This window comes from Micromesistius poutassou (assembly GCF_964030765.1).
Source record: "Micromesistius poutassou genome assembly, chromosome: 3".
Lineage (NCBI taxonomy): Eukaryota > Metazoa > Chordata > Actinopteri > Gadiformes > Gadidae > Micromesistius > Micromesistius poutassou.
In genome coordinates, this window is record NC_140273.1 from 10,825,164 (window position 1) to 10,847,796 (window position 22,633).

Sequence of the window (22,633 nt, forward strand, 5' to 3'; positions counted from 1 at the left end):
ATTTTTGCATATGAAATAAATCTAATTGTACCCCTATGGAAGAAAATTTACCTTACATTATTATGCTAACATATACTTTTCATCTGGCCTATATGCTATATAAATTTAATAATGGTGAAGAAAAGCTTAAGAAGACAAGTCACCACTCCTCTCTAACTGGGGCCTGGAGGGGTGCCATAAGGTCTGTTGATTAACTTATCTGTGTTTACCCACTGACATAGAGGTCAAGGATCAGGGTGACCTGAGGCTAGTCTAGGGGCATGGACAAGCCAGACACCCCATTCTAGTGTCGTAAAACTGTTGCTGAATCATTCACAAAAATTCCTGGGAGGCAGGATGCGGGCCAGGAGGGATACTAGAAAAACAACAGATTGTGAAACTAGTTAAACATGGTGTGTGCAGGAGATATCGTAAATAACAACATCCTTGATGGACAGAAAGGGAGATATAAGGAGGGGCCCGTGAATAGCTCTCCAGTTCTTTGTCAAACCAACTCGGCTTTGCTTTTACTTGTTCGCGAGTAAAAATAAAGTCTTTTGTCATTCTTGCTCCGGTCTCCTCAAACTCTCTTATTTAAGTTATAGTGTTAAATGCGGTTTATTTACCACACCCCACAGTAGTGTACAGCTCATTATTGATGGCAGCGTGAGATGCTGCAACCACTACTCATTTGAAGTTTGTCTTTGGGTCAGACGTACTGTAGACTTCATCTTCTTGCTGCTGTGACAGTGAAATATTTCTCTTCATCTGCTTATGGCAGCTGACATGAGAATATACTCTTGTAAGGAGTAGCGTAGGCAGAGATTGGTTTCAGGGTCTTTATGTAGATTCAGGTACAAACAGGATTTGGGATGTCAAATGTGTGTGGGTGTGTGGTATCTGCAATGTAACCAAAATGCAACCAAATATAAGTACATAAATGAACTGGCTACAACAATGAAATAATAAATGATTTACAATGCTCCGAATGAGCACACGTGCAATGGCCGTGATACGAATGCAATCGCGGCTGCGACGTGAATGCACTCACTTGGTCAAGAACACATACGCACACTTGCTCCATGTTACGTGGTGGAACGAACTAGATTAATGCGCGACTGCACGTCAATGTTTACCAAAAGGAAAAGGACCCCACCTAGTGGTAAGGGCGCTTTACTATCTGCCTGACAGAATTACCAGGTCAGACGAATACATAGGGGAATTCAGAACAAATAGCCCTGTATACGAAAATACGAATTATAAGTAAATAGCCCCGAGAGAGAGAGAGAGAGAGAGAGAGAGAGAGAGAGAGAGAGAGAGAGAGAGAGAGAGAGAGAGAGAGACACCAAATTGAGATACAACAGGAATACTTTGTTTTTATTTATTTTTTTACTTTTGTCTAAACTACAGGATAGGAGAATGGCCCTAACAAGTCTTGAGCCTAGATCAACAGCACAGCCTTCAGGGACTAGTGAGGTTTTCCGGGTCTACCTGGGGAATCTCCACATTAATAAGAACATCGGTATGATTAACGACTATAAAACTATCTGAAATTAATGAGTGTTTGGAAACTCCCTCTGGGTGTCTCACCGCCCCGGCGCTGCACCAGGTAGGCTACACGTTAAGGCTTTCACTTTCGACGCGACGTCATTCGGATCACAGATGTGACCGCGGCTTTATGACCCTAACAAACCGTGTTTGTCCTTTCAGCCCGAGGACACCCGCATTGGGCTGGTGGCAGCCATGGCCGAGTCCCAGCTCATGTGTATGGAAGACGGCCAGATCCACCCGGCGGTCCCGGAGAACAAGCCGGAGTTTTACTACAGCGAGGCTCAACGCGCCGCGGTTGAAGAGCTCCTGAAGAACGGGGACGGGGCTTTTAAAACTCGACTGAAAGAGGACAAGACCAATGACTTTTTGTCCGCGCGGGAGATAAAGTATTTGCTCAACAATTTTAAAGACAACACTTTAGAAAATGCCGACGCTCAAAGTACAGCGTCCCCCCCAAAGGCGGAGGGTACCAGCGGGGATTCGGGGGTGCACTCCACGTATTGGCCCCAGATGTCTGACACCGACGTGCCGCCGTTGGACATTGGCTGGCCCAGCGGTGGGTTCTTCCGAGGTGTGACTCGAGTAGCGGTGCACACGCACCCACCCAAAGACAATGGACCGCACATCAAGGAGGTGGTACGCCGATTGATCCAGGAAGCCAGCAAGGTGCAGGCACATTTGATAATATCACCCAAAAATGATCGGGATGTGGCAATGTCTGTGTGAGTGTGGGAGTTTTGTTATGATGTGTGAAATGCAAAAGTGTAAACACAATTCCTGTTTAACAGTCATTTGAGTAGGCCTGATGGATTGTTTCCTTATCACCTGAACTTAAATCATCTGGATGCCTTATTTCAGACGTGTGTGTGTGTGTGTGTGTGTGTGTGTGTGTGTGTGTGTGTGTGTGTGTGTGTGTGTGTGTGTGTGTGTGTGTGTGTGTGTGTGTGTGTGTGTGTGTGTGTGTGTGTGTGTGGGGGTGTTGGCTATAACCTGTCCTTATCGACCCTGATCGGTTGAATTAGTCACAGGTACCTTCAACAAAGTTTACAGGTGCACCGCGCGTGACATCACGTGAGTGCTGTCGACGTGTCGTGATTTTTGTGTGCAGTGACGCTTCAAAAGCTGCTGAAAGCAGTTACTAAAGAAAAGTAGGTCACCGGTTTAAAACACAGTCAGTTGATGGCATTCACTTAAATTAAAATCAAGCAGTTGTATCTAATATACGTTATATCATGCAAGTCATTAATTAAGTGGCTTTGAAGGAACCCCCCAGGCCTAAAATGAATCCTGTTGAACCACCTTCACTTCAGTGGAGCTATGATTGTGCCTGGGACGGTGGGGGAAACATGCCTTAACACAGCAGTGACATTACACAGAGTAAAGGAGAGGGCTGCTGGCCAGCCGTTGTCCTTGGCAACCCATGCTCACAGACCAGTAGGGTCCCGTCCAGCTGACTCACTTGTTCCTGCTTAATCACTGGTAGATGTTGAAGGAGTCTGCGCCGCCCTCTTTCCAAACGTGGCACAGTTTTCCAAAAGGTCAAACACTCACTTGTTCCCCTCTCTAATCCCTTCACAGCCGCTCATTTGTCCTTTGGGTCTTTTGCTTGACTCACTATATCCCTTTTTGGTAATCTTATAAAAATAGCCTACTATTCTAAGAATCTATTATTAGTAATAATACATTCAATTTTTATAACCCCTTGCTTAAGACACCTTACATAATAAGATATTTAGTAAAAACATAAAGATAAATATCAATAAACAAAGTTCAATTAAAAACTGTGTTTAAAAGCAGTTGAGGGGCAAAAAGGGGCAGGGTGCGCAGGAGAGTTTAATGTTGAAAACAAAAAAAAGCATTTATTTTTTACATTAATTGCTCCCTTCTTTTCCCAAATTAATTCCATTTCTGATACCCTCTTAATGGTTTGTTTATTCCTCTCCGTTATTCAACCAGGGCACGCCCAACTCACGCTGGCAGGTTAAAAATGCTTATCTATTTTATTGTTGATTCTGGGCTAATCCTGTGCTTTACTATGGGGCTATTAATCCCCATGTGCATTCTCAGCTATTTCCATATCCAGAGCTTGCACTAGCTGTGTGTGTTCGTCAAGATAACTTATTTCCGACGTGTGTGTGTGTGTGTGTGTGTGTGTGTGTTTTTGTCAGATGTGTGTCTGTCTGTGTGAGTGTCATATAAGTTTGTGTATGTGTCCTTTACAAGTGTGTATTTATTGCTTAACACACACACACACACACACACACACACACACGTCTGAAATAAGGCATCCAGATAAATCAGTTCCGTGGCTGCTTTCCTTGTGTGCATATCAGGATTGTTTTATGAACTGTTTTGTCGCGGTAGGTATAGCAACCAGGTTCCGTGAATGTGTGCAGTTGCACATGTATTTGTGCGTCTCAATATAGGTTGGTAGGTAAATGTTATGTCAAAGTCACTCCACAAATTAAGCAATATAAAACACCATTAGATACATGAAACAAGCATGTTGTGGACCACTCTTATAGAGTTGTTAGACCCACTTTAAGTGTGTGTGTGTTTGAGTTGAGGCAGCAAAAGAGGCAGGCAGTGTGATACTTAAACTAAACTTCTGTATCTGACTCAAGTCACATCTTGTATTTGGCTGGTACAAAACAGCAGAAGTTGCATTCAGCACATTCCTAGCTCAGGCTTCTGGGAAGATTCAAACAATGGGCCTAGTTTGTATGCTAAACTACAAGCACACTTTTTTCCTTCAGTTTATTGATCAGACCCTTTTGGACTGTGTTGGGGTATTTTCTCTGCCACTGAATGTACCTTTTGTTGTTACGAGGAAACACTTCTCGTAACTTTTCTCTTTCCTAAGAGTCTAGGTATTTAGTCGTACAAACCTCTGTTGTATTTAGCCTTTTGTTGTTCATGTTTCAGTTCAGCGTTGTCTGCTATCCTAACTCACAGCAAAAGGATAAACACATCCGTGTGTTTACTTTGTTGAAACGGAGCCTCCTCTGCTTTGAATCTTTCGGGCTAATGGTGTCTTTGTGGTGCTGTCAGTACTGTGAGTTAAGGCTTGTTCTGCTGTGGTTGCTGGACAGTGAGTCTGGAAAATATCTTAGATAAACACTATTGGTAGTGTTTGCCTACCAGCTAACATTCAAGAAAGTTAATTCTGCTATGGAACCATTGTTAATACGGTGAAGAAAGTTGGCATTCCCTCCACTGACGGGAACTTTGTTTTGTGATTTGTTCTTCCTTCAGGACAGTGTGTTGACTGAGGCTATGAGAGAGAGACAAACAATTGAGTTGTTTGACTGCATTCTCTGTTTGCATGTGTGGGGTCCGTTAAAGACGCAGTGTGTAACATTTAGACTAGCTTGTTGCTTTAAATAACCTGGACTTTTTAATAGAAACATATCCTATAACTTATTTTCTACAAATAAAAACGGATGGCTAGCCCGTACTTCTTCTACAATAATGTTACCATGGAGACTCGCATAACCCCTCCCACTCATGCCACCCAGCCAGCCAAGCTAACGCCACGCCATACAGTGATGAACATTGTTACTGGGTTTATTGAATTCTGAAAATGTCTCCCATTTGCATGGTGGTGGCTATCTCTACATTCAAGTCATTCAAAGTCCATGTGAGTTCATATCCCACGGCCTTTAAGCCAGCTTGCATGAAGCGTGAATACATTTTTGCCTGCGTCTTTTATGAACCCTAGTCTGTACCTGTGTAATGTTCATTGACAGGTGGTTGCCATAGTGATGGACCTGCTGACCGACCTGCACATCCTGCAGGACCTGATGGAGGCGGCGTCTCGACGCTCCGTCCCTGTCTACATCCTGCTGGATGCTAGCGGCATGCCTCACTTCCTGGACATGTGCTGCAGGCTGCAGATGGGATCACAGCACCTGCGGGTGGGTGCACTCTTACACTCGTACTCCCTATACGTGACGGGTTACATTACCTATAGATTACATATACATTACCTATACTGCCCATACGTGACCTGTTACATTACCTAGACATTACCTATACTGCCCATACGGGACCTGTTACATTACCTATAGATTACATATTCATTACCTATACTGCCCATATGTGACCTGTTACATTACCTAGACATTACCTATACTGCCCATACGTGACCTGTTACATTACCTAGACATTACCTATACTGCCCATACGGGACCTGTTACATTACCTATAGATTACATATACATTACCTATACTGCCCATATGTGACCTGGTCAATTATCTATACATGACATATTCATTAGCTATACTACCTATACATTGCCTATACATTATATAAATATTACCAATACTACAATACATCACCTATATACATTATTTATTTATTTACAACTAATATATATATTATACTAGATATGCATTACCTATTATATTTGTCTGGGGGGGAGGATTATGACACCTCCATTACCAGTCTGTAGCACCCACCTAGGTCATGACAGGACTACTTCCCAGACTCCGTCCTCAGGTATTGTGGTAATGAGATGGCGGTGGTAATGAGAGGCCAGAGCAATGAGCACCCCCTACTGGCCCACCAACACCACTAATGTCGCTTTTCCACCGACAGTATCAGCTTGACTCGACTCCACTCGCCTCGACTCGGTTTGGTTCCAGGCACGTCGCGTTTCCTTCTAAAAAAGTACCTCTTCAATGTGGGCGGGTCGTAGAAAAGAACCTCTCCACCATGGGCGGGTCATCATTAGGTTTTAATCACGGGAGACGCGATTCCTGGGAAATCTGAATCTGATCAAGATTATTTCCTGATTCCCGGGAAAGGTTATGATGGGAAATAAAATAAAAAGCGCAATGCGCGTCTATTGTTGTCATATGGTAACGTTGATGGAGGCGAAACTCGAGCCCTGGGAAAGGAAAAACAAAACAGAGAAATGCTGATCCTTGGGAGCGGGTCTGTGTACTCCAGCCACGCCGGACACACACAACCACGCCGGACACACACAACCACGCACAGCCTAACTCTAGCCCCGGGAAAGGAGCGACACACACGGCGAAACGCTGATCAGTGTCCCCATCGGGAGCAGGTCCGTGGACTCGCCGGATTCGCCACGCCGGACACAACTTAAGGCAAGGCAAGGCAAGGCAACTTTATTTATATAGCACTTTTCATACACAAGGCACACTCAAAGTGCTTCACATATAAACATTGTCATACAATAAAATAAAATAATAGATAAGTAAAAAGTAAAATAGATAGAAAATAAAGGCAAAGTTAAAAAAAAAAACATTTTAGAAAGGCAGAGTTAAAAAAATGCATTTTAGAAAGTGAGAAAATAAAGGCAAAGTTACTAATAAAATAAAAAATAGAAGCATTGTAGATTTAGATTTAGATTTAGCAGAAAGCTAAAGCAAACATAAAAGTCTTCAGTCTTGTTTTAAAAGCTGTCAGAGTTGGGGCAAGTCTTAAATCCTCAGGGAGTTTATTCCAGCTATTTGTTGCATAGTAACTAAATCCTGCTTCCCCATGTTTCGTGTTGACTCTGGGGATAATTAACAGATTGGTCTCAGAGGATCTTAGTGGCCTAGAAGGCTTATGTAGTGGAAGCATATCAGTTAAATATTTTAGCCCTAAACCATGTAGGGATTTATAGGTTAGCAACATGATTTTAAAATCAATTCTCTGACATACAGGGAGCCAATGTAATGATTTAAGAATTGGTGTAATATGTTCAAATTTTTTGGTCTTTGTTAGAACTCTAGCAGCAGCATTCTGAACAAGCTGTAGTTGCCTTAGAGTTTTTTTTGGGGAGACCTGTAAGGAGACCATTGCAGTAATCAAGCTTGCTAGTGATAAAGGCATGTACAAGTGTTTGTAAGTCTTCGGTAGACATGAGCCCTCTAAGTCTTGCTGTAACTGATTTGATGTGACTGTCGAAATGTAAATCTGAATCCATGATAACCCCTAGATTTCTGGCTTTGATTGAGGTTTTCAGGGACAGAGAGTGAAGATGTTGGGTTACTTTAAGCCTTTCGGTTTTATCACCAAATACAATTATCTCGGTTTTGTCCTCATTTAGTTGAAGGCAATTTTGGCACATCCAGTCTTTGACTTGCTCAATGCACTGGCTAAATAGTTCCTATTTTGTAGGTAGGACCTAAACCAATTTAAGACTGTGCCTGAAAGCCCCACCCAGTTTTCTAATCTGTCCAAAAGTATTGTATGGTCTACAGTGTCGAATGCAGCACTGAGGTCTAGTAGCATTAGTATTGACATTTTGCCAGAGTCTGTGTTAAGACGGATGTCGTTTACAACTTTAATAAGAGCGGTCTCGGTGCTGTGAAGGGGTCGAAATCCGGATTGGAAGGTGTCATAGCAACCAGTTGATGCCAGGAAGTCACTAAGTTGCTGGAGGACAACTTTCTCAATGATTTTACTTATGAAGGGTAGATTTGATTTGGTCTGTAGTTGTTAATAATAGAGGCATCTAGGCTCCGCTTTTTTAAAAGGGGTTTGATAACTGCAGTTTTTAAGGCTTTTGGGAAAGTGCCTGATTGGAGAGAGTTGTTAACTATTTGCAATATGTCTATTGCTAGGCAGTCAAAAACATTCTTAAAGTGGTTGGTAGGTAAAGTATCAAGGCAACAGGTGGATGGCTTCAGTTGTGTCACAGTTTCCACAAGAGTTTTAGAGTCTATGACATTAAAGCATGTCATTGCCACGTTACTTTTGCCTGAATAGGGTGGTAGTCCAACATTTTTGTTTAAAGTGGAGACATTGATGGCGCGTCTGATGCCTTCAATTTTATCAGTATAAAATGCTGCAAACTCATTGCATTTCTGAGTGGAATGAAGGTCAGGTGGAATTTGTGTTGGGGGCTTGGTCAGTCTGTCAACAGTTGCAAATAGGGTTTTGGCATTATTAGTATTGGTTTTAATGATATTGGAGAAAAATGTTTCTCTAGCACTTTTTAAGTCTAAATTGTAGGCACGGAGGCTCTCTTTATAGATGTCATGGTGAATATGAAGTTTTGTTTTACGCCATATGCGTTCAGCCTTCCTGCATTCTTTTTTCTGGGCTGTTACAAAAGCAGCTTTTCTCCAAAGTGCCTTTTGCTTTCCAGAAATCGTTTTAACCTTATAAGGTGCAATGACATCTATGACTTTCAAAATTTTCTAATTAAAGTTTTCTAAAAGATCATCAGCAGAACATGGGTTGAGAGGTGGTAGCAAGGAGTTGGCCTTTTTAAAAAGTACATTAGAATGTTCATTGATATACCGTTTTTTGACTATTTGATTTTGTCTGTATCTCGGGAATAAAAGATATATTAAAGAAAACACAGAAATGGTCAGACAGTGAAGGATCAGTCACCGAGAGATCTGAAACATTGAGACCCTTTGTGATAACCAGGTCTAGAGTGTGCCCCTTACAATGAGTAGCCTCTCACATGTTGAGACATTTCAAATGTGTCCAAAATGGTAAAAAGTTTTTTTGCACACTTATCATTAAAATCATCAGTATGAAAATTGAAGTCACCAGTTATAACTAGAGAGTCAAAGTCTGTGGAGATGCTAGACAATAATTCTGTAAAGTCATCGAAGAAATTTGCAGCGTATGTGGGTGGCCTGTAAATAATTAATAGGAGAACTCTAAGGTATTTGAATGATGGAAAAACACCAAATAGCATCTGTTTCCCCTGAAATACATTTTTAAATATAGCAGCAACCCCTCCACCTCTTTTTCCAGATCTACATACATCAAAAAAGTTATAGTTGGGAGGAGCTGTCTCTATCAGAACGGTTGCACTGTTATTTTGTTCTAGCCATGTTTCAGTTAAAAACATAAAATCCAGTTGAGAAGTGGTAATAAAATCATTAACTAAAAAAGATTTGTTATTAAGAGACCTAACATTAAGTAGACCCATCCTGATGGTGTTATTGATAGGCTTTAAGGTTGATTTTGGTTTGGAGGGAATAGGTATGAGATTTGAGAGGTTAGCAGTGCGTCTAAGTTTCCCTTTGTTTACTCTCTTAGTGATTACAGCAGGAATGCAAAGGTTGCCATGTTTTGATGTAGGCAACCTTGGGTTCAACAGATTATGCAAAACTTCCTTTGTGCTGTGTCTACGGCTGAACCCTTTTTTGTCTCAGTAATAATCAGGACTACTATCAGTACAGGGAAGGGGGGGCTGGGGCGCCTTCCGCTTGGGTGTTATCAGACTGGTCATGACGTGGGGATGGTATCATTGACACAGATGCAAGTTTGATGCCAACATTTCTCAGTTTCTTAAATTAATCTGGAAAATCATAAAGGGAGCAGACAGTGGAACTGGAGTTGTCGTTGTGGCTATGGGAGAGATGAGGCTGGTGGTCATCATCAACGGGGGACAGCTGGAGGTCATCATCGATGGGGGAGTGCTGGAGGTCATCGTCGATGGGGGAGTGCAGAGGAGGGGGGTGGCCGTTCCTCGCCAAGCCAGCATCAGCAAAGGGGGGAGGCATGGTGTCGATGGTGTCGGGCAGGCTGTTGTCTCTCTTCAAGGTCATTGGTATGTCTGCTATCTGTGTGTCAGATAGTGGGACAGTAGATGTGTGGGGGAGGCTGTAGTCTCGCTTCTTCTCATGGCATGGCAGGATAGATTTGTGGGAGAGTGAGAAGAGAAGATTGTCCCTTAACAGTTTTGAGCCTAACCTGTTTGGGTGTAGACCATCTGCTCTGAAAAAGATATTTGCGCCCCCAGAACAAGTTGAAATTGTCAATAAAGCCTCTTCCTCTTTCATTGCAGACTCTTGAAAGCCATGTATTCAGTGCAAGTAGACGACTGAATCTGTTTATTCCCCTGTCAACTGCTGGTATGGGTCCACTGATGAATGACCTAACGTGTAATTTGTCCAGTGTGTCCAATAGTTCAGTGAAATCCCTCTTCAGAAGTTCTGACTGTTCTCTTCGAATATCATTAAGTCCTGCATGCACAATAACCTGTGAGATTTTGGGGTTTTCCAATATAATTGTGGTTAGTTTCTGGTTGACATCACTAACCATCACATCTGGGAAGTAGCATGTTTTGATCTTCTTACTGGTTATATCCTTTATGGTTGAGTCTCCTACAATAAGAGTGTCTGGTTCATCTGCTTTCTGTGAGATGGGCCCTTGTTGGCTCAGGGGTGCACGGGTGGCAGATGCATGTGTAACGGGTGTGGCCTTGCTGCTTCTATTCTCATAAGAATGGGCGCACATCCGTTATCTAATAGTGGTCTGCGTTGTGTTCTGGGTGAATGTGCAGGAGAAGAAGGACTGCTGGACCACAACGGAGGCTGGCTGTTGACATTTATTGCGATCTGACATTTATTGCGATCTGCACAAGTCAAAAGAAACGAATGTCTCTGAGCACATTGTAGACAGGTCTGCATTCCCCTCCTCCACTCAATTAGGTTAGCGCAGACTGAATGTATTCATCACAACGTACTAAAATAATAAAATAAATAAAATAACAAACGTAAATATGACCAGCATTGACATTACACAATATATAAGACAGATAAAACATTCATACCTGCACAAGTCAAAAGAAACGAATGTCTCTGAGCACATTGTAGACGGGTCCGCATTCCCCTCCTGACAAACGAACACACGGGGAAACCCTGTAGCACTCGGACGCACATGTATACAATAAAACTGGAAAAGTGCTCCTACAAAGTGTGAGTTGAACTAACAACGCTATAACATGTTCACAGCCCTGACTCCAACCCATTAAGTTGCACATTTTACATTTTCATTGTCCACAAAACAACTTTCTTGCTCCAACATGACGACAAATACAACAACGTACCTCCACTCAATTAGGATAGCGCAGACTGAGCTGCACGCTGCATTGACGTCACTAGGCAGACTTTTCTTAAAGCGACAGTACAGGTATGATAAACACCTTTTAACAGGTTAGAAAATGTACCTTGAACATAACTTACAACACATGAATCAGAATTTGGTGAAGTTTCAACACAATTAAAATAAAATAATAATGATAAGAAGAAGAAAATTCAATACAATTAAAACATGTCATTTCACCTTGGTTACACATGCGCAGCTGGCCTCTCTGGCGACAGGGTCATGGTCGGTCTCTGTCCACACCATCCGTCTGGACGCATCTCGGGGCTTAGGGGTGCATGGGTGGCAGGCGCGTTCGTGGACTCCTGGAGTGGCAGGAAGCGGTTCTTCAGCAGCATGGAAAACTTCAGCGATTGGCTAATCCGGCTGATTTTAGCTTTGGGAAGCTTAGCATTTGGCATTGAGCGAACTTGTTGATTCACTTTGGAATGCTGTTTGGGCTTAGCGCCGACTCTGTGCCAATGAGAGGCAGTTGGAATTGTCTCTCTCTTGTCCAGCTTCGGGAAGGATACAGTGTAGCTTTGATCATCCTGTTGTGTATTTGTCTGAGCTAGCTCAGCAAACTCACCCATCGGCACTGTATCCTGGAGGAGTCCTTTGCATTTTTCTAATGCTGCTAGCCTCGTTTCAAATAAAGCCACTGTCTGTTGCAGTTTGGTGCAGTCTGTGCATTTCCCAGTCTCTGTGCCTGAGACATCCGAGTACAGAGGCATGCTGCGGTCTGATCCGGTAGTCAAAGTGCCAAAATGTATTGTTGAATCGAGCAATGGAGGTTGACGGAAACAAACTATATATTCTTAAGTATTATGATCATGAAATAAAATAAAATAAAGTAGACCTGAACGATGAATTAAGTAGTTTTTGCCACTGCCTAGCGGGGCCACTGCCTAGCGGGGAAACACGACCTCTCTCTCTGCTGTCTCTTATCTCCCTCTTATCAACTTAACTTTGAGTGATTATTCCCATTTACAGCCGCTGGCCAATCAGTTGCCAGCAGCCTGTTTACGTCACACAAAAGTACCTACTCCGCTCGCTTGGAACCTTGACGGAGGTAGTACTAAAAAAAAGTACCCGGTACTAGGTACCGGGTACTTTTTTTGCCAATGGAAACGCAAAAAAAGGCGGGGCGAGTCGAGTCGAGTCGAGCTGGTACTGTCGGTGGAAAAGCGGCATAACGGCACAACGGCACTCCCTTCCAAGGGTGGGCTAGGACCAGCCCTGCTTAACTTACAGTATTGCTACTCAGGAGGTTACGGAGCTGGCATTACCTGTTCGATACCTGTAGATTACATACATTACCTGTATATTTCCTACAGATTAAATATACATTACCTATAATACATACCGTAGCAATATGTGACCAGTTTCATTTCCTGTACATGACCTTAAGATTACATAGACATTACATATAATACATACAGTATACATCACCTACACATGAGCTGTGCTACATTACATGACCCATACTTTGCATTATTACCTGTTGCATTACCTGTTCTACATATACATTACATGTAAATTATCTATAATATCTTCTTCTTCAACATATACTTGACCTATATACTATATACATTAAATAATCACAAAACATTTACATTGCCTGTATTTATTTACTATTAATCTATTATTAATTGACCCTACATAACCTATACAGTATCAAAACAATTAAGTACTCTACATTACTTATACATTACATTTACATGACATAAAATAATATAATGCTTATGTTTACATTACCTCTACATTAAATCATTCAGAAAACTAAATGAACAATGTTAAATAGGATATTTTGCCAAATTATTTGTACAAATAGTAAAAGTTTGATATAATAGATAATCTTTATTACGGACTCAGGTCCATTATGGGGAGACAATACAAAAACACATACAATACAAGATAAAAAAAAAAAAGCACCATCATAAATTTAAAAAACATACAGACACCTGTTCCAGTGTCTCCAGAGACCTGACAAGTATTTTGTATCACTGTGTGTAACTAGTGCAACTATGATGCTATTGCTTGACTGGTTAAGTCGACACCTGAACCTGTACATGTAGTTTCTTAAAAGAGCATGAAAGGTAGATACATTGCAAGATACAAACATATGACTCGCGCTTGTCCATCTTGGGCGCCTAAGTAATATTCTAAATGCATCGTTGTAAGCTACCAACAGTTTTCTCATTTTTGCAGCACTGTACTTGCACCACAAGTGTGCTGTGTACAGTGTAGTACAATATGATCTAAACAAGGCTATCTTTACATCCTCTGTACACTTATTGAATTTCCTTTTAAGCATATTGGCCTGCGCATAGAGTTTACAACACTGACGTTGAACGTCATCATCATCACATAGATCTTCTCTGATTATGTGGCCCAGATATTTAACTTTTTTCACAACACCAAGTGCTTGACCAGCTAAGAAAAAGGAGGGGAATTGTGTATTCCTATCCTCCTTTGTTTTTACAATCATAATCACACTTTTTGCTGAATTAAACACAATATCAAACTGCATACTATAACAAGAACAGATTCTCAGCAGTTGCTGTAGCCCAACACTAGAGGGCGATATAATGACCAAGTCATCAGCATAAACCAAGTGATTAATGAGTCTATCTCCCACTATACATCCAGTCCTCCACTTGTTCAACTGTCTAGACAGATCATCCAAATACAGATTGAAGAGGACAGGTGATAGGATTCCTCCTTGTCTCACACCATTAGCTACAAGGAAGGGTGCAGATAAACTTGTACCCCATCTAACATGCATATTTTGATGTACATACCAATAGTGCAATATTCTAATCATGTACGGTGGAACACCGCGCTCCTGCAATTTGACAAACATTTTTCCATGATTGACTTTGTCAAAGGCTTTGGATGCATCCAGGAAACATAAAAACATTGTACTATTTTTTGTTCTATACACACTAACCATCTCTTTCAATGCATAAATGCACAAATCTGTGCTGTGTTTACTTTTGAAACCAAACTGGTTATCTGTGGTAATTACATATTGTTGGAGTCTATCCAGGAGAACTTGTTCCAGTACTTTGGAAAGTACACTGGCCAGCGCGATGGGTCTATAGTTTTCTATGCTAGATATCTTTCCAGTTTTGTCTTTGATGACAGGAACTAAGACTACAGCCATCATGGAATCTGGTAGTACACCATGCATTAGCAGTCCAGTGAGACATAGAGCAATTAACACTGATACTCTGCTGCTAGCGTATTTTAGATGTTCTGCTGCTATTTGGTCAAGGCCACATGCTTTATTCAATGACAATTTCTCTATGGCATAACACACATCATCTGGTCTGATTGTCACACCATCATGATGGGGAACATCTCCAACAGTAAAAGTATCGCTCTTAACACAATTAAAAATGTCACAATAATGCTTCCTCCACAGTTCAACAATATTCTCAGATCCAGTGATACCAGAGATACTAGATGGTAAAGGCATCTTGCTGTTATTAATTGCTTTAACTTCTTTCCAGAATTCATATGTCTTATTTTGTTGCAGCTTTTTGGCCATTGAATTAGCCCTCATTGCTTCCTCATTTCTTTTTATAAATCGCACAGCATATTTGAATCTGGCATTTGCTATTTTCTTTCTTTCACACTCTGGGCCGTGCCTTACTTTTCCTGATGTTACCCAGTTACTGAAAGCTTCTTTGGCTTCTGCATGTAATTCACGTACATATTCATTCCACCCAGGCCTTATATTATGTTTAACCTTTTTTTGGCGGAAACATTTACTGTCATTGACAAGACAATTCACAATTGTGTCATACATAGTACACAACTCCTTATTGTGCTTTTGGCTCTTACAGTTAATATTACCACATAGTATAGCCTCAACAGGTAGATCAATATTACTAAGGCTATAGTCAGTCAGTGACCTATAATGTGTGAGGTCAGCGTCTGTGAGGCTCATCCAGTCTAATCTCTCACTCCGCTCAGAGTTATTAATACTGTTACATACAGGTAAATTTCCAACATTTAACATCATGGAGACGGGAATGTGGTCTGTTGTCGCTAGCCCATACAATATTTCAACATTCTCCAGACTGTCATGAGCATCGGCTGTACACACAATGTGATCGAGCCAGGATGTACTATGCCATGCTTCACTGACGTATGTGTAGCTTTCTACAGGCAAGAGTATTTTGCTGGAGAGAACCAGTTTATTGTCTTGACAGAACTGTATTAATCGCTGACCAAAAATAGACTTGTCATCAGCAACATCAGCATTCATGTCCCCCATCACGTATATATTTGTATAAGCACTTTCCTCAATGAATGAGCCTATAAATGCTAATCTATCTAAGTATTCCTCCTCATTTTTGTGACAGTCATATGGAGTGTATACATTTAAAATAATAAAAACATTCATGTTATGTACAACTTTAATTGCTACACACCAGTCCACCTCAAGGCTGATCACACTGATCAGTGGGTCATAGTTTTTGCGCCACAAGATGGCCACCCCTCCGGGTATTCTTCCCCGCACTATTCCCGCACTTAGGTCCGTTGTGGACTCTCCTGCCCCGTGGAAGTCATTATGAACAGAGTTCAGTTTATCCAAATCTTGTTTGGCTAAAAAAGTCTCTTGTAAACAGAGAATGTCAGTGCTCTCCAGGAGCTGGTCAATAACAACACGACGCGCTCTATCTCCAGCACTCTGTCCCAGGCGCAAGCCTCGTGGATTATATGACACAACTCTGATAGCCATGGCTGAGGCTTCTACACGGCATCTGATGACCCAGCCTCCGGTACAGGCACACTACCTGCCGGTGCTGACCCCACAGTAGCCACATTTGGTCTGCGCGCCTCATAGAAGCGCCGCACAAACACACCTTCTGGCCAAATATTAGGATCGTACATTTCAGCGACCTCCGTGCACTCAGCTGTTACTTTAAATGAGCTGAATCGGGTCTGCACAGTATCTAACTTTTGACAGGTTACCTCACGGCCAAGTTTGTCTTTCATGTAGCTGACCAGAGTCTCAGGGTCTAAAGTGGGGGAAAATTTTGTCGCAAAGACACTCACCAATCTGGTCTTTATTACCCGAATGTTTCCACCAGTACTGGTTCCAACAATGCCACCTGCCTTCTTTTCCCTGGGGGGCTTTCTCTGGGGCTTGGGCTTTGTCGTGGTGTCTCCAGTAACATGTTTCAGTCGGTGGCCCACCTTGACCACGCAGGACCAGTTTGGGGTGTTTGTCGCGTCACTCCATGCTGCATGCGGGGCTCCGGTTGCTGCGTTGTTTGGTCCATCCCGGCTTGAGGCTGAGCTCTCCACCCTCCGGCTCGAGTCTTCCTCGCTGGTCTGGACCTCCACGCTGCCCCGGGGTTCCTCAGTGGTTCGGGAAGTCGGTGATCTCCCTCCGCTTACACCAAACTGTTCAATGGCACCCAGCCTTTGGGTTATATCCGCGGTCACAGCGCGCAGGTCGTTACAGGTGCTTGTCTGCATAGACAAAGCCCGAGTCATGGCGTGGACGTCTGCTCCTAGCCGCTCGATCTTCCCCAAAAGGCAGGAGACATCGAGGCTATTAAAAGTCACTGGTGGTAGTTCATCAAGAAAGTGTGAAACAAAACGAGGAGCGTCCTCGCCGACCTCGTTGAGTAGTTTAATACACGTCTTGACGTTTTTTACATCTTTTTGCGCCCCCGTGTGCGCTACAAGCTTGCGAGTGGAGCTTGGGCAGAGTTCAAAGAGCACTTTGGTGGAATTCACAATCCACTCCGAACCAAAGTGGTCTACTGTCATGGCCACGATGTCATCTTGGCTCAAAGTTTTCATTTTGACAGCTAGGAAGTTTAGAAGTTCGTCTTCCACAATAATCTTCCCTGTGTCCGTTCGGTATATTTCAGGTTTTATTCGAGTTTTACTCACACCAGCAGCACCTCTATTCTCCCCGTCCGCCATGGCCGTCCTGGCGCGGAGTGATACTGAACTCTGTAAACCCAGGTGTTGCAAACTAAAAAATAATAGCTATAGTTGAGCTAATAACTTACCAGTCACTTGGTTCCAGAACATCCGTTGCAGAACTCTGCATGGGTGGGGGCTGACCATGTCCTGCGGTACGCTCCCTGGCACGCTGTCTAACAAGTACATGCTAGTGGACGGAGACAAGGTGGTGTTCGGCTCCTACAGGTAACACATGGGAGTGGCCAGGTGCATGTATGACTGTGTGTAGTTGTCTGAATGTGTGCATGTATGACTGTGTGTGTGTGTGTGTGTGTGCGTGGGCGTGGGTGTGCGTGTGCGTGTGCGTGTGTGTGTGTGTGTGAATATGTGTGGGTTCGACTGTGAGGTTGTGTGTGAATGTTTGACTGCTTGTGACGGTTTATTGGTTGAGTGTGTGAGTGGTTGTGTGTGCATGCGCAAATGTGTGTATGGTAGTGTGTGTGCATGACTGTGTGTGTGTGTGTGTGTGTGTGTGTGTGTGTGTGTGTGCATATCCTCCTGTGTGCTTGCCTGTTCTTCTCCCAGAACTCTGTGTTCACCCCTCCAGCTACGCCTGGAGTTGCTCCCGGATCGACCGCAACATGATCACGGTGATGACGGGTCAGGTGGTGGAGGCCTTCGACCGGGACTTCCGTGAGCTCTACGCGGTCTCGGCCCTGCTGGACCTCTACAAGGAGCTCAACGCTGCCCGGCCCTCCGACAAGGTGCCGCCCCCTAGGCCCAAGATGCCCCCCAAGCGCCCGGCCATCCCCGCCACCACCTCCCGCTTCCAGATGAGCCTGGACCGCTCGCGCAACAACGCGCTCCAGGTGCCCGCACACAAATACCACAACCCCAAGTACCTGCTGGCGCTGGGAGGCGCGGCGCCGCCAGCACGCTCCCTCCATGACTTCCTGGCCACCAGCGAGATGGCCCAGAACATGGAGACGGACCCGGGCCGACCCCGGACGACCAGCAGCGAGCGGTTGGACCACCTGTCCCCGCTGCCCTCGGAGGGGCCCTTGGAGGTCTTCGGGGGGGCGGGGGGCGAGGACGAGCCCGGCCGGAAGCCCACCCTGAAGCAGAGGTGGAGGAGCAGGTGGTCCAGCGGCAACAAGGACGAGGGAGGGGCCCGTGACGGAGGTAGCCGGGGGCAGTCGCCGACGCCGACGGAGGATCAGTGGGGCGGGGCTGAGGCCAGGGCCAAACCGACGTGGAGGTGGAGGAAGAAGAAGCCCCCCAAGAGTGAGTCCACGCAGACCATCAACGCCACCACGCCGGATAATCAAAGTAAGCCCCCGGCCCTCTGAAGGGATTCAGGTCGAGGCCCTCTGAAGGGATTCAGGTCGAGGCCCTCTGAAGGGATTCAGGTCGAGGCCCTCTGAAGGGATTCAGGGCGAGGCCTGAAAGAAGGGGTGTTGTATTAGGGGAATAAGTGGGACTGGGTACCCAGGGCCCCAATCGTGGGAGAGCCCTCGAAAAGCCTGGGATGCAACAAAATAAATATATCAATTTTTTTATTTCTAAGTAATTAATGTATTCCCCAGAAGTATTCCCCAAAACAGTAACGTAGCTAAACGCGAGTGGAGGGAGTGCTAATGCTGGTGTGCTAATTTGCACCACGATGGTCATGTCTCAGGACTCTTGGACGCTAACGCTTGGAGCAAAATTGCATTATATAACATTAAACAACATCATAAATGAATCAGCATTATACCTACAACGTCATATGACATATCTATCAAATAAATAAATGACCTAGCAAATAACTAAAATACCAAGCAAAGCTTAACATTATGACACACATGGCCCTTAGTTTCAGAGACAGCCACAGGGAGTGGAGCAGCGGCAAGTCCCTCCTCATCTCCTGATGTTACTGAGGAGGGGAGACGAGGTGAGCTCATATGGTGGCTGGTGGCAACTAGTAGTTATTTTAAGCAATCATTTGTTGCACTCTAAACTGAAAGGACCTTAACAACACTAACATCAAGTAGCCTGCTTTATTGTATGTTAGGCTATAAGCTGGTTTAGAGGCTGATATCAATCCTGTATGTGTCATGGTTGTAGAGGGGTCTGTTCTTGTAGTAGATAGTGAGCTAGAAGATGTGATGGAGGATGATGGAGGTGAAGAGGGTGAGGGTAATGGAGGCTGCTCTCAGGGTGAGGAGAAGGATGATGATGAAATGACAGAAGAGGAAGAAAGTGAGAGCACTGCAGAACAGCGTTTGCCAGAGGACCCAAGGCTATGGCCAGAGAAGCTTGTTGATCATCAGAGAGACACAATTGTTTGCAGATTGGCTATTAAACTTGCAGAAAAAAACAGACATAACCAAAATGGCACCCAAAGATGGAAGGCAATTGAAGGCAAACCATTCCCAAATGATCTTCAGTATATAAAGTCAGCCAATGTGTGTGGAGGAATTTCAATTTAAAAAAAAGTAAGGCGTGTGACATTCATGGATCAAGAGAGGATGAGGGCTACTTTGGTATAGGGCCCAGATGTTTGTGCTACACCCCTGGCTTTATCTATTTCACAAACTACTGTTGAATCTTGCGATTAGAACATCGTAGAGAGGGACAGACAAGTTTGGCATGTATGTTTGATACACGGATACTATGTTTAAAGGCTTTGAACTTTGTCAAATTGTAAAGATAAAACAACGCAACAAACAATGATGAAGAAAACTCACCTTTGAGGGACTTGGATCTTGAAAGAACTTCTAGTCTGCCTTTTCTTCTACCCTAACCCTAACATTGCAAATGAGTACTTTCAGACAACCTTTCTCAGGTTTGATTCCCTCGCTCCCTTCACGTGTTTGATTATTCATTCGTTCTGTTCTCTGTTCCTTTTGTTCCAGGTCGGAAGAGCCGAAAGTCTAAAATGTCCTGTGCCCAGTCTTGACCCGGCGCTACACAGTCCTAGCCTGTCACAAAGGGGACCACTTGGATATGTACGGTCATCTTCTGAACACACCTCCTCACCCTCGGAAATGTGGAACGCTGTGAGTTCTTTGATGAACAAAGGAAAAATAGCTCCAACATATTGACATTGTTTTTTAAATCCAAAGCACACATTTGTTGTGTGATCTATAAAAAAACAGAATAGAATCATGTTGTTTTAAGATTACAAAGGACACGGAGAGTCAAAGGCAGTTGTGAATGATTTTCTTGTTGCTTGCATGGAATTCGCCTCAAGTCTATTTGGGACGTATTACGTTTTACCTGACAATCTGACCTACCGCACACCATTAGCTACTCCAGCAAATGATAACCCACACTCTATGTGCCTGTATCTTGGCACATAGAGATGAGTTTCCCGTAGCTTGGACCAACAGACTGCACTGTCACAATGGCGGTACACCGACAGACAGACCCATCACATTGGTTCAGTCTGCTGAAATGAACCACATTTCAGAGCCCAATAAAGCTTGATTAACCAATGAAAGTTGCCTATAGTGACACTAGGTTTCCTAAAACTGGTACAACTAGCAGCCTGCAGAAATACCCATGAAATACTTGCTCACTGAAATGGCACTAATGATTTTTTCATTTGTTTACATGCATGTCATTACTGAGCAGGTAGGAAATAGGATACCTACAGGTACAAATTATATATTGGCTAACCTTTCAGCTCAGAGTCAAATACCCTAACCACAAGACTATCCTCCTAACTGTTATCTTTATTGGATGCGACAGTATCCATTTTGTAACATATCTTGTCCTGTTGCATGAAAGTAGGCTGCTTCAGAACATACTAGGACTAGATAGAACTATAACCTAGCAGACCACAGATCATTTACTATGTAGTACAACAACGAGGGGTTTAGATTGCTAATCCTGTGTGGTAGGTCATCTTTCTGTTTTGTGTGTGTGTGTGTGTGTGTGTGTGTGTGTGTGTGTCTGACATTTATTTGGAAGATAATTACTTTATTTTTTTATTTTGTTGGATTTTTAATTCTCATTGCATATTTTGACTAAAAGTTTTGAATAAAAGACTAACAACATTTTACATTTTCACAAGCAGGTGCTGCTCCATTATTAATGTCATACCCTTTGAGTCAAACCCTTTTAAGGAAAAGAAACGTTGAGCGCTTGAGAGAATAATATTTGCATTTGACTAGATTTAACTGGGCATATTATACATCTGGACCAAACTAACAGTGTCTAGCATCTCCACCAGTGGCGGTTCTAGGGGGGGGCCAGTGCCCCCGTAACTCTGAGTCCGGCCCCCCCTGTGCCCCCCCCCCCAAACGATCCAACCGATCGTTTGTTATTTTCTCACTTTCTAAAATGTTTTTTTTTAACTTTGCCTTTATTTGCCTTTATATCTATTTTACTTTTTTACTTATCTATCTGGCTTGTGTATGAAAAGTGCTCTATAAATAAAGTTATCTTGCCTTGCCTTGCCTTGCCTTGGGGGTAACGAGTTACAAAGTAACAGATTACAGTAATGATATAAGGTTTTTGGGTAAAAAAGAAAAAAGAAAAAACCTTTTGTGCGAAGGAGAGAGGGAAATGGACATAGAGACGGAGACAGGGGGTTTCGTCCAGTGGCGATTACTTTCAGTTTATAACTTGAAAGGACAAAAATATTCAAAATACTAGATAAAATACCCGCGACGCGCAAGCCAATATCCGACAGGAGAACATTATCCCATTACCTGGACAAGTGTTATTCCGACATGGAATCGAAGCTCAAAATAACTTTTGAGTCCCTGGATCATGTGTCCACCACTGCGGACATTTGGTCCACCAACAACAAAAGTTACTAGGAATGACGGTGCACTGGTAAGTAGTGAAGTTACTTTTCAAATGCAGTAACAAACAAAGTAATCTCATTACAATTTACAAGTAACTAGTAATAAGTAACTAATTATAACTTTTTTGGAGTAACTACCCCAACACTGCAAACTAAATGTATGAATAGACATGAGCTCACATTTCTCGAGACTGAAGCATAATCTACAGGGTGCAGAAAACATGAATCAAATCTCTGGATCTCTAGATCTAGATCTTCCAATATAATTGTTTTTTCACTCGTCAGTTGGCTGATAACGTATCTCTGAAGTTTTAATGGTTCATGGTTATATAATATAATATGTAGTATCATATGCAGTGATTGCTTTTCTTGGGAAAATCACTTTGCCTGAGTAAATCCCAGCACCAGCTGGTTGGGCCAATGACACTTTTATTACATTTTTTATTAAATTTATTAAATCATAATGTCATCATTTGTCAAGTTCTACTGAAAAATGTAGTATTATTTCAAATCCTACA

General features: G+C 43.1%; 1 protein-coding gene across 2 annotated transcripts; it reads left to right on the top strand.

Moving 5' to 3' along the window:
• The first annotated feature begins 1,414 nt into the window (after positions 1-1,414).
• On the top strand, positions 1,415-21,526 carry fam83fb (family with sequence similarity 83 member Fb). Of its 2 annotated transcripts, XM_084465510.1 has the most exons (7): positions 1,415-1,588; positions 1,690-2,196; positions 5,280-5,447; positions 17,442-17,563; positions 17,925-18,646; positions 19,173-19,250; positions 20,215-21,526. In XM_084465510.1, exons 2-7 carry the CDS (start codon positions 1,723-1,725, stop codon positions 20,256-20,258), a joined length of 1,608 nt encoding a protein of 535 aa, XP_084321636.1. In that variant the 5' UTR covers positions 1,415-1,588; positions 1,690-1,722; the 3' UTR covers positions 20,259-21,526. The 2 variants fall into 2 exon arrangements, with proteins under 2 accessions (XP_084321636.1, XP_084321637.1); XM_084465511.1 differs by lacking the exon at positions 19,173-19,250 and having other exon boundaries at positions 1,419-1,588.
• Positions 21,527-22,633: the final 1,107 nt, after the last annotated feature.

Excerpts from the sequence above, each read along its gene's own strand:
- fam83fb (XM_084465510.1), top strand. The coding sequence starts at position 1,723 with ATGGCCGAGTCCCAGCTCATGTGTATGGAAGACGGCCAGATCCACCCG. Across the intron at positions 17,564-17,924 it reads GTGGTGTTCGGCTCCTACAG|CTACGCCTGGAGTTGCTCCC; the intron begins GTAACACATGGG and ends TCACCCCTCCAG. Across the intron at positions 18,647-19,172 it reads CACCACGCCGGATAATCAAA|TTTCAGAGACAGCCACAGGG; the intron begins GTAAGCCCCCGG and ends CATGGCCCTTAG.